General features: G+C 31.0%; 1 protein-coding gene across 1 annotated transcript in view; it reads left to right on the top strand.

The window, feature by feature from the left end:
• Positions 1-1,562: 1,562 nt before the first annotated feature.
• LOC132733570 (6-phosphofructo-2-kinase/fructose-2,6-bisphosphatase-like) overlaps positions 1,563-15,531 on the top strand; it is a gene marked incomplete at its 3' end in the record, with an annotated part of 33,167 nt that continues 19,198 nt past the window's right edge. The window contains 2 exon segments of the mRNA XM_060720228.1: positions 1,563-3,010; positions 9,304-9,429. Coding sequence (XP_060576211.1) covers positions 2,950-3,010; positions 9,304-9,429 — 187 coding nt within the window.

Genomic DNA, 15,531 nt, shown 5'->3' with positions numbered 1-15,531 from the left:
GTTGTGTTCAAATATGAATCAAATCCGTTTACTAATAAGGAAGTTATGGCCAATGTTAAAGTTTTCGGACAGATTGACGGACTGACAGACGGACAGTTCAAAACTAATATGCCTCCCTTTGGGGTATGCACAACGTCTTGCAAAGAAATGCTGCTGTGCAAAAACGTTTTAATTGCTGTGGTAGATTGAAAATTATATTTTCACCATCTGAATTACATATTAAAACCATACACGCACTGCGCTTGTCTTGCTCACAACGAGGTTATGGTGCTCACAACGAGGATTAAAGCAAAAAAGGGTATATCTTCGTTTCTATGAAGACTTTCAGATAATAATTTACGCTGAAGACTTGTGGGCATTTGTTTTAGGTTAGAATGCACAAACGTCACCAGAATCGACGTTTTCAATGTTAAATTAGGTCCAAAGAGAAGTTGTCTCCAGTTTTCCAGCTACCCCGAGTGACTGCGTCGCACGGTATTTACATCAAATTGTCCACCAACAGGCAATATCTTTACATGTGCATACTCGGAAAACACATCGCTAGCTAACTGCATTTCGATATTTTTACATAAATGTCTGTAATCTTCAAAAATTATGAAAAACTCACCTTGTTTATCGCGTCACACGTCAAAGATGGGTGCTCACAACGAGGAACGGAAGTTGCTCACAACTTTTTTACCGATGGACATTTTTCACTCGTTGTGAGTTAAACGGGCGTGCTAGTACTGGTGTAACTCTCAAGGAACTATGGTTAGGAAACTACCCGCCTATATGACTGAAATACTGTTGGGTAAAGGCGTAAAATGAAACAAACAAACAAACATTGGTAAAATTTTGTTATATAAACCAAAATTTTTAAATCTCTTTGATTTGACATTAAAAAGTATGAAGCATTTTAAGCAATACCATCTATAGATATTTTGGAACAGTCCATTAGTAGCAATAGGACATACCTGAAAGGAAATATCAATAAGTGAAAGGTGCTGAAGTATCAGAATGCTATAATTGAGTATCCACAGTATAGTGTTTAGTCAGACTGAATGGAAGTAACAGCTGGCCTGAGTTTGTATTGCCATTATATCTTATATAGAGAAAAGTCTCCTAAAACAGTTTGATTAACTTTTGGAAAAAAAATACTCAAAAAAAAATCAAACAAAGCCTTATTACATTTGTAAGGGAGATAACTGGGTGAGAAAGGATGAATTAAGAAATTTGAGTTAATGTTCATGACCAAATACATTTTTTAAAAAAAAAATCAGTTTTATTTTTTATCTTGTTTACAAGGTTTGGAAGATAGATGTATGCATCTGTAGGTAAAAGCAAAGGCAGATTTAGAAAATATTTAGAGCAATACTGATGTTGTTGCTAAGCAGACAGACATTAAGGTGAAATTAACTAGGTGCTAATGAAATATTTATGATAGACTGGTATATGTACTTTGTACTGAAGATATGTCCGTTTAATTTGTATTTTCATATGTTATGGATGTTTTGTTTCAAAGGAGAAAACAAATGAATATATATAAATAATATATGGAAATAACAGAATATAGATCAAAGCAAATTGAAGCAGATCTACTATGAGTACTTAATGACCTCTGAGCAGAAGTATTTTTTTCTTCACATTGAAGGTCAAAGTTGTTAAGACAGAGTGATTTCCCTTGGTGAACCAGTCAAGGTCGCATTTCTATTTATAGATTCAGCAGCTGATATTTATTTACATTCAGTCGTTCAATTTTAATATGGCTTTGTTTGAACTTATGTAGATCATCGAAGGAAAGTAGATTCATTGAGGAAAATCTTCTGTGGGGGAAGTTATTGGATAATTGGGTCATTATAAGACTTCCTGCTAAAAATAAAAAAGATTTTAAAATATAACTGTTAAATGTTCAGAGAATTGTGCACTGTATTTATTAAAGTTATTAAAGTTCACTTTTTATACAGGTGATATTTTCATAGGAATGGAATGTAAAGATGCGATATACAATATACATGTATTACAAAGTGATTGTGAAACGATTTTGTGAGAGTTATATATTTGCTTAAACATCTTTGAGTGAATATTTGAAAGATCCTGCATAAAATCATTGGATTATATGAGTAAAATACATTAATTATACATGTAACATTCCAAGAGGTTAAAGGTTAAATGAATGATATGTTTTTTCATTCCTTAATAAGTAACTAAATAACCATCTTCTAGTTCAATTTGCATTTTAGTATTTTTCTGACTTTTGCATTTTCTTTTTTTTAAAGGGTAATGAAATTAAGAGAATATTTTTTATGAATGGGTTGTAAGGTTAAATGAACTTGATGGGTACACTATGTTTTGGGAAAAGAATTTTATATGCATGATAATTAAGTAAGCTTGGGCATATCTAATATACACACAGATTATTTTTAAATCAGATGAAATGTCATACATTTCTACCATCAAATGATCTTCATTTGTTGTATGGTTATTATTGGTGCATGAACAAATTTGCTGACGCTAATACGATAATTTTATTTATATTTTATACTATGTAGTGATATTTGGTCTTTACATCCGCAATAACTTGATGATCAGTGTTTATTTAAGCTGTAAATTTCTACCTGGGTTAAAATAATGAGTAAATATTGTCTTATTTTGCAAGTTTACAGGAAATGTAATTTTTCGGGATAAATGTGGTAGGGATACATAAATACAGGATATGTCAGTACTGTTGAAGAACACTGTATTTTGCAGTCAATCGATGATGCAATGACATAGCTTATGTTAGTGTAGTATCATAAGTTTGTCATTCAAAAATTTTATGATATTCTACACATACTTATATACTAACAAAACTCTCAAGTGTGGATAATTCTAAATTGAAGCAGTTCACGGTTTAAAAATTGATTGGTTAGGACTTGAAAGGGAAGGAAGAAATTATTTTGATTGAAATTATAGATTATTATTAAAGTAAAGATGAATTCAGCTTTTACGTCAAATCTGCCAAAATCACACCGACATGGGCGATGCGGATCAGGTATATTTTATTAGTTTATCATATTTTGTGTTTTATCTTCTTTTCTTATTGTCTTTTTTTGCCCTACTTATATAGAATGATAAACTTAACCAGCTGGTTTAGTTGGTAAATATAAAAAGGAAGTGTTTTCATTTTAACACTTGTATATCTTTAGTTATTTATATATTAGTTATTTATAATATATATTTTGTAAGCAAAATTGCATATTTTAATTGAGTTTTGCTGCACCATTTCTAAATGTATGTACATATGATATAATGGTACCATTTCTTTGCATGTACATATTTGAGTATGATTTTTTAGGGTTACTAAATTTATTGAAAAAATTGTCTATGAGTAAGATGCTTTATTTCAAATTACGGGCCTGTGTGGCGGAGTGGTAAAGCTTGCTGCTGACTTCACATCACTTGTTTCTTAACTCTTTATGTTTGAAATTCCACCAGGCATGTGAAGAAGGTTACAATCCAGCCTAGCTTTGAACAGGTTGGTGTTTCTACTCCAGTGTCGGCTCTGAGCTTGTGCTTGAAGTAATGTACATGGTTACAGGACACTTGAGGTTTTCCTCCAACAATAAAGCTGGAACATGACACCAGATGGCCTTTACAGTGTTGGTGTGATCTTGAACCAAACAGACGGGCAAACAATTTCAAATTATTTACTGGTTTAAAGTAGGGTTTGTTTGTTTGTTTGTCACCTGTTTTGATGTGATTGAGAGGGAAACAAATAGCCCTAAGCCTTAGATTACCTGGTGATTGTCTATTTATGGCCTGAGTTTTAATTTTGACCTGTTTAAGTAACAGGTGGTCTTTATGTACAATTGATCTGTTTAAACAGGTGTTAACCTGAGTTTTATACCAAGGTCATTGACAAAGGTTGTTTCTGTACTTTTTCTTTGTTTTTTTCTTCCTCAGAATTGTAGGAATGAATGCAGAAAAAGTCAATGGCATATAAACAATAATATGTCATCTATCAGATATATAAAACATTTTCTCTACATTTTTATCATTCTTGCAGACTGAACAATCTTGTCTCACTAGATAAATGTGATATATTGTTGATATTTTCCTGATTCTCCCAGTTATACCATACCCTGAATGTTTATAATGGGTTGTTTGTCTTGCTTTGTTTTTGAGGAAATGTTCATTGTTAGTTTATAATGATTTCAAAATGGAATATTAAAATTGAGCCGCCAACATACTCTATAAGTCTTGATCAAGATGTCTGTTTTGCAGTTTAGTAATTCGCTCTAACAAATTGGTACATACACTTTGTCTCCCAGGTTAAGCTAAATAGGGAGAGAGCACCAGATTCGTAATTGAAAATTCAAGGGTATAAACATTTTTATACGCTCAAACTCATATCTAAGGTATTTGATTGGTCAGAAACCGGCTCAGAATGTTCACTGACCAATGAAATTCTGGATCTCAGAAAAAAAATTTGTAACCATGAGGCCAGTTGGTACTGGTTTGATTCATTGGCGGGGCAAAATTTCTCAAGTGAGAATTAAATCACGGAAGGGTTTTGTTCCTTTTTGCCCCTTAAAATTATTAAGTTGGAAAATGAAGCTGTTGACGATCTTCAGCTTTTACACATTTTGGTTTTATTGCAAACTGTTTGAATTCTGTTCATACTAATATTTCTGGAACACTATCACAATTTGAAGATTCAGACAGGTTCGGTAGATGATGTTAATTGGAAACAATTCTTTGCACCATGAATTTCCTATACTGTTCCATATTGCATTGCTTGATGTCTGCCAGAAATCAAAGTCAGGAAAAACCATTAAAATAATTATGTACAGTCTTAGAAAGTTAACATTAACATTTTTAGTGCATTTTCCATATTTGGAAGCAATTTATCATATTTGAAATTATTTTCAAATTTCTTGGTTCATAACAGAATTTAAGGGGGAAAAAGTTGAAGAGTAAAAGACTTAAAAAACTCCTGCTCTGACTTAATATAATGCTTGACTGTCCTTGAAATCTGTACTCTTCGTTCTTAATTGGCTTACTTTTAAAGTTTCAAGCTTCAGTCTTACTCAGTGATTGATGAATGTAAAAGGCTTGTTAATAATTGATGATTCATCAATACTCAAGCTTGCTAAACAGTGATTGATAAATACTCTAGCTTGTTTAACTTGTTTTCTAATGACTGATGAAAACTGAGAGTTATTTTAGACTTATTGATGAGAAAAAAGTCAAGGTATGTTTGCAAATGATTGTTTAGATTTGTTGATACTTATACTAATATTATTACTGGATTAAGTCATTTACTTCAAACCACTTGCCCCTCACCACTATGGGCTCACAGTCTGCCAGCGAACTTAATGTGTAGAATATTTCAAGCTTGCTTATAGACCCTTGGTGGTTTAAAGCTTAGGTACCCACTTGGGCCTAAAATAATGCACAGAGGGGCACCTGAGATCTTCCTTCATCAGCATAATTCACAGAGGGGCACCTGAGGTTTAACTCCACCAGTTAAGCTAGAAAGTACCTACATATACAGTGCCAATGTGACTTATATTTCAACCACCAGAAAGGTTTCTAATAATTGATAAGCCATGTTTTCTAATGATCGATAAGCCATGTTTTCTAATAATTGATATGGAATGTTTTCTAATGGTTGGTAAAGAATGTTTTCTAATGATTGATAAGGAATTTTTTCTAATGATTGATAAGTCATGTTTTCTAATGATTGATAAGCCATGTTCTCTAATGATTGATAAGCCATGTTTTCTAATGATTGATAAGCCATGTTTTCTAATGATTGATAATCCATGTTGTCTATTGATTGATAAGCCATGTTTTCTAATGATTGATAAGCCATGTTTTATAATGATTGATAAGCCATGTTTTCTAATGATTGATAAGCCATGTTTTCTAATGATTAATAAGTCATGTTTCAAAATTGATTGGTAAGCCATGTGTTCTAATGATTGATAAGCCACGTTTTCTTGATCAATAAGCTATGTTTTATAATGATTGATAAGTCATGTGTTCTAATGATTGATAAGTCATGTTTCAAAATTGATTGGTAAGCCATGTTTTCTTGATAAGCCATGTTTTCTTGATCGATAAGCTTTGTTTTATTATGATTGATAAGCCATGTTTTCTAATATAAGCCATGTTTTCTAATGATTGATAAGCCTTGTTTTATAATAATTGATGAGCCATGTTTTCTTATGATTGATAAGCAATGTTTTCTAATATAAGCCATGTTTTCTCATGATTGATAAGCCTTGTTTTCTAATGATTGATAAGCCATGTTTTCTAATCTAAGCCATGTTTTCTAATGATTGATAAGCCTTGTTTTATAATAATTGATGAGCCATGTTTTCTTACGATTGATAAGCAATGTTTTCTAATATAAGCCATGTTTTCTAATGATTGATAAGCCATGTTCTCTAATGATTGATAAGCCATGTTTTCTAAAGATTGATAAGCCATGTTTTCTAATGATTGATAAGTCATGTTTCAAAATTGATTGGTAAGCCATGTTTTCTTGATAAGCCACGTTTTCTTGATCGATAAGCTTTGTTTTATAATGATTGATAAGCCATGTTTTCTAATATAAGCCATGTTTTCTAATGATTGATAAGCCTTGTTTTATAAAAATTGATGAGCCATGTTTCTTATGATTGATAAGCCTTGTTTACTAATGATTGATAAGCCATGTTTTCTAATATAAGCCATGTTTTCTAATGATTGATAAGCTTTGTTTTCTCATGATTGATAAGCCATGTTTTCTAATATAAGCCATGTTTTCTAATGATTTATAAGCCTTGTTTTCTAATGATTGATAAGCCATGTTTTCTAATATAAGCCATGTTTTCTAATGATTGATAAGCCTTGTTTACTAATGATTGATAAGCCATGTTTTCTAATATAAGCCATGTTTTCTAATGATTGATAAGCCTTGTTTTCTAATGATTGATAAGCCATGTTTTCTAATATAAGCCATGTTTTCTAATGATTTATAAGCCTTGTTTTCTAATGATTGATAAGCCATGTTTTCTAATATAAGCCATGTTTTCTAATGATTGATAAGCCATGTTTTCTAATATAAGCCATGTTTTCTAATGATTGATAAGCCTTGTTTTCTAATGATTGATAAGCCATGTTTTCTAATATAAGCCATGTTTTCTAATGATTGATAAGCCTTGTTTTCTAATGATTGATAAGCCATGTTTTCTAATATAAGCCATGTTTTCTAATGATTGATAAGCCATGTTTTCTAATGATTGATAAGCCATGTTTTCTAATGATTGATAAGCCTTGTTTTCTAATAATTGATAAGCCATGTTTTCTAATGTTTGATAAGCAATGTTTTCTAATGATTGATAAGCCATGTTTTCTAATGATTGATAAGCCATGTTTTCTAATGATTGATAAGCAATGTTTTCTAATGTTTGATAAGCAATGTTTTCTAATGATTGATAAACCATGTTTTCTAATGATTGATAAGCCTTGTTTTCTGATGATTGATTAGCCTTTAATCAATATTTCTGAGCTTATTTTCAAATGATTCTCTTGACTGATCAAGCCAGTTTTGTAATGGTGAATCAATTATACAATTCATTATTCTACATTAAACTGGAATTAGTTCAGGCTGAGGAAATCTGTGATATTCTCATGTAATACAAAAATCTGATAATGTATGTTTTTGTTTTGCTTGTACCTTAGGTGTAAAGTCTCATGGATTTTGTCTGTAAACACCTTCAGAAATAGTGGAATGTCTTCCAATAGTGCATAAAAAATAACCAAAAGACAAATTGTTTATTTTATTGTATCTGTCTGAATCTAGTGTAGTAATGTTGTTTGTATCTCTGCTTTGTCATGACAATTGTTGCTAAGTTACCATTGACTTTCCACTTTGAGACTGTCCCATGTACATGTATTTTTTTCATTTTTATTCATTGGATTGAAGGAGCTCAAATGTCATGTCCAAAGGCATAGAACAATAAAATTTTAAATTCTTACGTATATCAACCTGGGCAGTTAATAAGGATAAATATGCAAAAGATAATGAAATAATTTACTCAGAATCAAATTAAAATCAACTTTTTGGTGTGATTCTTATAACATTTGAAATTAAGTTTAAAAGTCTTTTCACATTTTGGTTACTTTGCACAGTTAGAATGATTATTCTGGAAAAACAGAGTGAGTGAATGATCTAAAAATTTTGTGCAGAATTTATTGATCCAGACTTTCTTCAAGTGGTACAGAAACCTTGCTAAAGTATTTCCAGTCCCATCATGTAAGAAAACTGCCGTGGAGTGACCCTTTAATAGTCTACCGATTTCTTTAATTGTCTGTGATTCATCCACTGATCTCTCTGTATTTTCTGTAATTTCTTTAAAAGTACAATACATTAATTTTTCTGAATAACAAATCAGTTTTGACCAAACTGTGAAGACCATCTCTGCTGTTTTTGTAATAATCGTACAATGACCTTTGAAATATGATTTAAATAAAAATTATACTCAGTAGAAAAACAGGCAAATGATTTTTAGGTTTATATATGTTGATAAGAAAATGCTGTCAAGTGTGAAGTATGGAATGTCAGAAAGTTGTTCATTTAGGATGAAATCAAATCTACAGTCTCAGACTTTACTTGGAAGTGACATTACCTAATTTGTAATGCCTCCGCCAGAGTAAGTAACGATGGACCTGATTATTGAATGCCATTGAAGTACAAAGTGTGCCAACCATCTTTTTTCATGCACACTGACTAGCCTCTGTCGACAGCTTAATGTTAACATATTGATACATATAAAAATGTATTGACAGCTGTTAAAATGATGTATAATCAGTTCAAAATTCAGAGCAAGAAATGTTGTGGTGTTGTAGGTAAAAATCTCAGTCAAGGTTACCAATGACTTAAAAATATCTTAAATGTCAAGAATTCTGTTTTGTGGGATGGTTAATTTCCAGTACTTGCTGAGTGATGAAAAAATCTTGACATTAGATTAATTATCCAAAAGACTTGGCATGCTACGAGAGTCTGTAAACACTTTCTTTGTAGCTTTTATTTATAGGTCTGTATTTGTTTACTATCAGAGCCAATAGATAGAATACAATTATTTCTATTGGTCTGATTCAAATTTATGAAATTCAAATTAGCCAATCAGAGTGTGATGGGCTTTGAGATTATGATTGTTCTCTGAAATGAAAATTTCAGTGTCTTTGTTGAGATGGTACCAGCAGAGACGAGTAATAATGTGAATATGTTTGACAATGTATTTCATAATTTGACAGTTTATTATTATTTTCTTTTTTGTTGTGATTTTTCAGCATCATGTCCACATATGGTACAAGCCCCAACTGTCATCTCGATGGTGGGTCTGCCAGCACGTGGGAAGACTTACATGTCAAAGAAGCTGACAAGGTACCTGAATTGGATTGGAATTAGAACAAAGGGTAAGATTATACTGGTCACATGAAAATATTTACTTTATTGCTTATTCTGGAAAAACTGAGGTCATCAGGACAGCAGTTAAAAACTTGCTGATATAATTGATGTCATAGCCTGATTGTATGATTTAGGTTTATAATCTTAAGATGTGTAACTTGTTTTTCTTTTCTTTTTTTAAAATTAATAAATAGTTGTATTGTTCATGCTCAGTTTTTAAATAACACCATTTTTTACCAGAAGAACCTCATGAATTGGAATTATATATAGCTGTAAATATCCATTATTTTCACATGATTTTAAAAATAATTTTTATAACTCTTTATCTTGCTTGAAATTAGAATCAGGATATATTCATTCTAAATCAAACACTAAGGTTATATAATGGTAGTTCCACACCTTCCATGCTAAAATGTTGAAGGTTCAAGTTTCACTTTTATCATTTTTACTATTGCTTACTTCATATGGATAAAAGTACAATGCATGTATTCTTTATCAAACGCTAAGTTTATGTAAAAGTTTCCACACCTTTAATGCTCAAAGTTTCAAGTTTCAGTGTAAAAACTTAATATTTTGCTGACTTCAGATGGTTAAAAGTACAATGATGTGCAATTATTTGGTCAAATTGTTTATATGAAACTTGATTGTTGTCTAACCAAAATGGTTTAAAAAAGCACAATTTGGCTGTTAATGACATGTTCTTTCTTTCTGATATTTACCTCATTCCAACTGGATTAACTTATACCTGTCTATAAAAGGATAAGAGAAAAACAGTCACAGAAAATCATTAGAAAAGCTTTAACTTTTATCATAAAAGGCACTAAGATGCCCATCTTGTATGGTCTCAATTTTTCGTTAAATTTTGACATAGCTATGATAGAAACAGTAACAGTGATATTTTTTACAAGAGTTGCATCAGTATTATTCAAGTATAATTATTCATGTTGCTGTTGCTGCAATGGTATGCATTCCATTGCTTTTTTCTTAGATATGGAAATGGCTTAAAGCTTTTTCTATAGGTAACCTTTTCTATACGTAGTAGTTTATTGTAAATAATGGTAAACGAACCCCAGAGTGAAATATTACATGTAAGCAGATGACAGACATTGCATAATTTCCAATCATAGTGTAGACATGCAGATGACATTAATCATAAATTATGAATGTTATCCTAGTTTAAATATTGATAACATAGAATAATCGGTATATTTTAGTACTTGATAAAAGATTACAATGTATTATCTGTGAAAATATAGTGCTAAATATACAGATAACATAGAATTATCTGTAAATTGCAGTGCTAGATATACAGATAGCATAGCATTTTATACGAATTGTAACACCAGAAAACAAACAGATTACATTACTAAAACTGTAAGTTGTAGTACATGATATGCAGATAATATTGCATAACCTACAAAAAAATTAAAGTGCTAGGCATGCAGATGACATTGCATTATCTGCAAATTGTAATGCTAGATATGCAAATGGCATTGCATAATTTGCAAATAGTAGTGTTATATATGCAGATAACATTGCATAATCTGCAAATTGTTTGTAGTGTTGGATATGCAGATGATGTTGCATAATCTGCAAATTGTAGTGTTAGGCATGCAGATGGCATTGCATAACATGCATATTGTAGTGTTAGATATCCAAATAACATTACATAATCTGCAAATTGTAGTGTTAGGCATGTAGATGACATTATGCATAACCTGCGAATAGTAGTGCTAGATGTGCAGATGACATTGCATAACCTGCAAATTGTAGTGTCAGATATGCAGATGACATTGTGTAATTTGCCAATCATAGTCCTAGGTATGCAAATAATATTGCATAGTCTGCAAATTGTAGTGGTAGACACACAGCTGACATTGCATTATCTGCAAATTGTAGTGTTAGATATGCAGATAACATTGCATTACCTACAAAAAACTTTGTAGTGCTAGACATAAAGATGATATTGCATAATATGCAAATTGTAATGCTAGACACGCAGATGATATTGCATTGTCTGCAAATTGTAATGCTAGACATTACAGATAAGATTGTAAAATCTGTTAATTGTAGTGCTAGATAATTATGCAGATGTCATTGCAAAATTATTTTGCTACATATGCAAATAACAGTGTCTTATGATATGCAAGATTATACTGATGTATGACACTGATTTTGTTAAAGACTGCCAATCTAAGTGATTCCTGTACGAAAATGCCTACCCTGACTACACCCTGATTTGACATGGGATAAGACATTTATTTCCAGCCAGGTTTTTTAAGCTATTCAGTTGACTATAGAGAAGACAGAAATCTATTTTTAGATTTTTTAGTATACAATATATAGTGTTTTCAGGGTGGATTCAACGAAATATTTAAATGAGCCAGAAAAAATACCACCCAGAAATGGAAATCCAGGGCAGAATTTTCACTCACACAGATTTCTAAAAATAGATTTACTTCTAGTTAAATTGAGAGCAATTTCAGGGTGGGATAAATTTGAAATATTTAAATGAGCCATAATTCACCCTGATTTCTGTTTAAAAAGTCAGGCCAGACTTTTTTCCTCCTGTTATTATCCCGCTCTAAAATTTTGCAAATCCCACCCTGAAATTAAAATAAAAATCCACCTAGATTCCTGATCATTTTAGAACCAGCCCAAAAAAATATTCTTAAATACATCGCATCATATAATGAGCATTATGTATTTTAGAATAATAGGTGATAAAAAATAGCTCATAACAAACAAACAAATTAATTTGATGAACATTATGCTGAATTGATCATCTTCACAATTCAGTGGTGGCTATTTGCTTATAAATTTTCATCCATAATATTTGACAAAATAATAATTAATTCAGAATTTTGTTTCACTTATCTGTATTTGATTTTCATACAATTAAATACATTTCAAAAGTCATTCTTGTTTGATATTTCCACTAGATATCTGCCAGCTGTATTACATAATTCCACTGCTACACAATCTGTAAACATATAAAATAAATAAATATATGAAAGCATTGTAGGAATATGCTATAGACAACTTTCAATTCATAATACATTAATCTATAAGAAAATGTTACACCTTAATATAGAGAAATATGACCATACAGTGTAGTTTTAAAGGTATATTGCATTAATTGCAATCAAAACATCAAAAGAACAAATGATTGATGAAATTATTTAAAGAAGCTCCAGCATTATAGACATATATGTACTGACTTTATGAAGTCATTAATACTATGATATTTGCAGGGATGAATACTTTTGATAATTAAAACTGAAACTAATTTTGATAGAATTAAATGAAGAAAATAAAATTACCAGTAATATTTCTTCCATTGTATTCTTTTGTTCTGCAACTACACCATTTTATTCTGCTTCATCCTCTTGTCACATGTTACTGAAATATTTGGCTTCAACCTAAATTTTGGATGTAGAAAAAAAAAACAAATATGCAATCATGTTATAATTTTTAATTCATTTTAAGACTTCAGTGTTTTTTTTCTAGAATGGAATGATCAAAATGTATAGTTTATTTTAGAAAAATTAAGAATGATTTCTATTTTCCCTCCATATTTTAAAACAGGTTTCCTTGAAATTTATTTAAAATCTTTTCAGAATACTGGGCTTACAAAATTCATTATTATATGAAATATTAAAAATATCAAGAACTACATGTAATTTAATTATAACTTACCATTTATCTGTCACAATTGGCTGCTAATTTCCCTCCATTTTTTTTTCAAAATGAATAACGAAGTTTAACACTATTATGCTCCATGTCATATATATGTTTAAGTTTCACAATAAATTTTCCAAGAAAGTTCTGTATCTCTAGGGAAGTTGAATTCTTAAATCTCATTATCTATATAATTATCAAAACTCATTTATATATTAATATATAAGTGTAAGATGATTTATTTGAATCAAATTCACAACTTAAGCCTCTAATCTTTCTAAAGAAAATGACCATGCTGGAAACAATTTTCAGGGTGTGATATTTGCTCTGGATTTTAAACTGCTGTCGGTCAATCTGTGCTAACTTCTCTATTTTCATCTGCCAGATAGCCCAGTTTAACATAAAGTATTTTGAAATACTGTATAAAGTTCCACTTGAAGGTTATTTGTTTATATAAACTGAAAGCTGACCTTAGACATTATGAGATTCTGTGCAGATTGTGAGATAGTGGATAAAAACTAAAAATCTTGAACATAACTTATTCAGCTGACCAATTTATGCATTAAATAAAAAATTGTTTGTCATAGGTTAAATATAGATACAATCAATTACTAGTAACAATTATCAATTTCATAGATAACAATAAATCATGTTGATTTAAATAATCCACATACAATGTATTAATTAAAAAAAAAAAGATAATTCAGTAAATGAAAATAATTTTTGTATAAAACATTTTTTTCTGAATTTAAAATTCAATTTTGTCTCAACAGCAATCTTATGTAAACTGTATTATTAGTGTACTGCAATATTCATTTCTAATAACTCTAAGTCAGAAAAATCAGGCTGGAAATGAAGAACTTTAAAGAATGTATTGAAACTGGTTCTTGAACATTTTCTAACTTTGAAATATCTGGGTAGATTTTGCTTATATTTCTCAAAGTCAGTAAAATCTGTGTCAAAATATTTTCAAAGTGCAAATATTCCTGCCTCCACCCTGACTTTTACCAAAATGAAGGCCAGGGTAGAAAAGACTTGAATTCCCATGTAAAATTTATTGAAAATTCAGGGTCCATGTCTATTTCACCCTGATTTTGCCAATTCTGGTTCAAAACAGGCCTGAATCGGTCCTGTTTTTCATAAAAGCCATGCTGATTTTTCGTACAGGTTCAACTGCAAGAAATCACGAATACTGCAGGCTTAGAAGAAGGGTCATTTATTGTGTCACATCATTTAAAAAAAACACATTCTTAGGTTAGATTTACTCATTATACCCCCACCACAAAATGTGGGGGGGGGGGCTATAATGGATTCGCTTTGTCACGTCCGTCTGTCCGTCCGTCGGTCAGTCAGTCCGTCTCCATTTTCGTGTCCGCTCTATAAATTCCATACCAATTGAAGGATTTTCTCAAAACTTGGCTCGAATGTTCACCTCAACAAGGGGATGAGCAGAACCCATGTTGCCCATGTGTCAGCTCAAGGTCAAGGTCACACTTGAAGGTCAAATATCAAACAATGAAATATTAGACAGTATGTTGTGTCCGCTCTGTAACTCCTAAACTTATGGAAAGATTTTCTTCAAACTTTGCTCAAATGCTCACCTCAACAAGGGGATGTGCAGAACCCATGTTGCCCATGTGTCAGCTCAAGGTCAAGGTCACAATAGAAGGTCAAATATCAAACAATGAAATATTAGACAGTATGTCGTGTCCGCTATGTAAGTCCTACACTTATTGAAATATTTTCTTCAAACTTGGCTTAAATGTTCACCTCAACAAGGGGATGTGCAGAACCCATGTCAACCTTTTGCCGTCTTAAGGTCAAGGTCACACTTGAAGATCAAAAATTGACTTAGAAAATATTCCTAAATTTTAACATTTAATTGAATATTTCTGAATTTAGAAAAGGTATTTGCTTGAAACTTAAAATATATATGAAGTGTCACAATTAAGATATGCTGGTCAAGTTTCATAACTCTGTATTTAACAAAGTTATGCCCCTTTTTAAGTCTTCAAATTTACATACAATCAAATATTAGACAATATGTCATGTCCGCTCTATAAATCCTATACTAATGGAAGAATTTTCTTCAACCTTTACTCAAATGTTCACCTCAACAAGGTTATGTGCAGAATCCATGTCACCTTTGTGCCGGCTAAAGGTCAAGGTCACACTTGAAGGTCAAAAATTGACTTAGAAAATGTTCTTAAATTTTAACATGTACTTGAATATTTCTGAAACTAGCACAGGTATTTGCTTAAAACTTAAAAGATATATGAGGTGTCACAAATAAGATATTCAGGTCAAGTTTCATAACTCTGTATTGCATTTTGACAAAGTTATGCCCCTTTTTAAGTCTTTAAATTTACATACAATCAATACTAGACAATATGTTGTGTCCGCTCTATAAATTCTATACTAATGGAAGG

Source organism: Ruditapes philippinarum, unplaced genomic scaffold (assembly GCF_026571515.1).
Source record: "Ruditapes philippinarum isolate M1 unplaced genomic scaffold, ASM2657151v2 ctg3518_1_1_1_1, whole genome shotgun sequence".
Taxonomy (NCBI): domain Eukaryota; kingdom Metazoa; phylum Mollusca; class Bivalvia; order Venerida; family Veneridae; genus Ruditapes; species Ruditapes philippinarum.
Note: the sequence above shows the minus strand (reverse complement) of the source record. Positions and strands in the feature narration are given on the sequence as shown.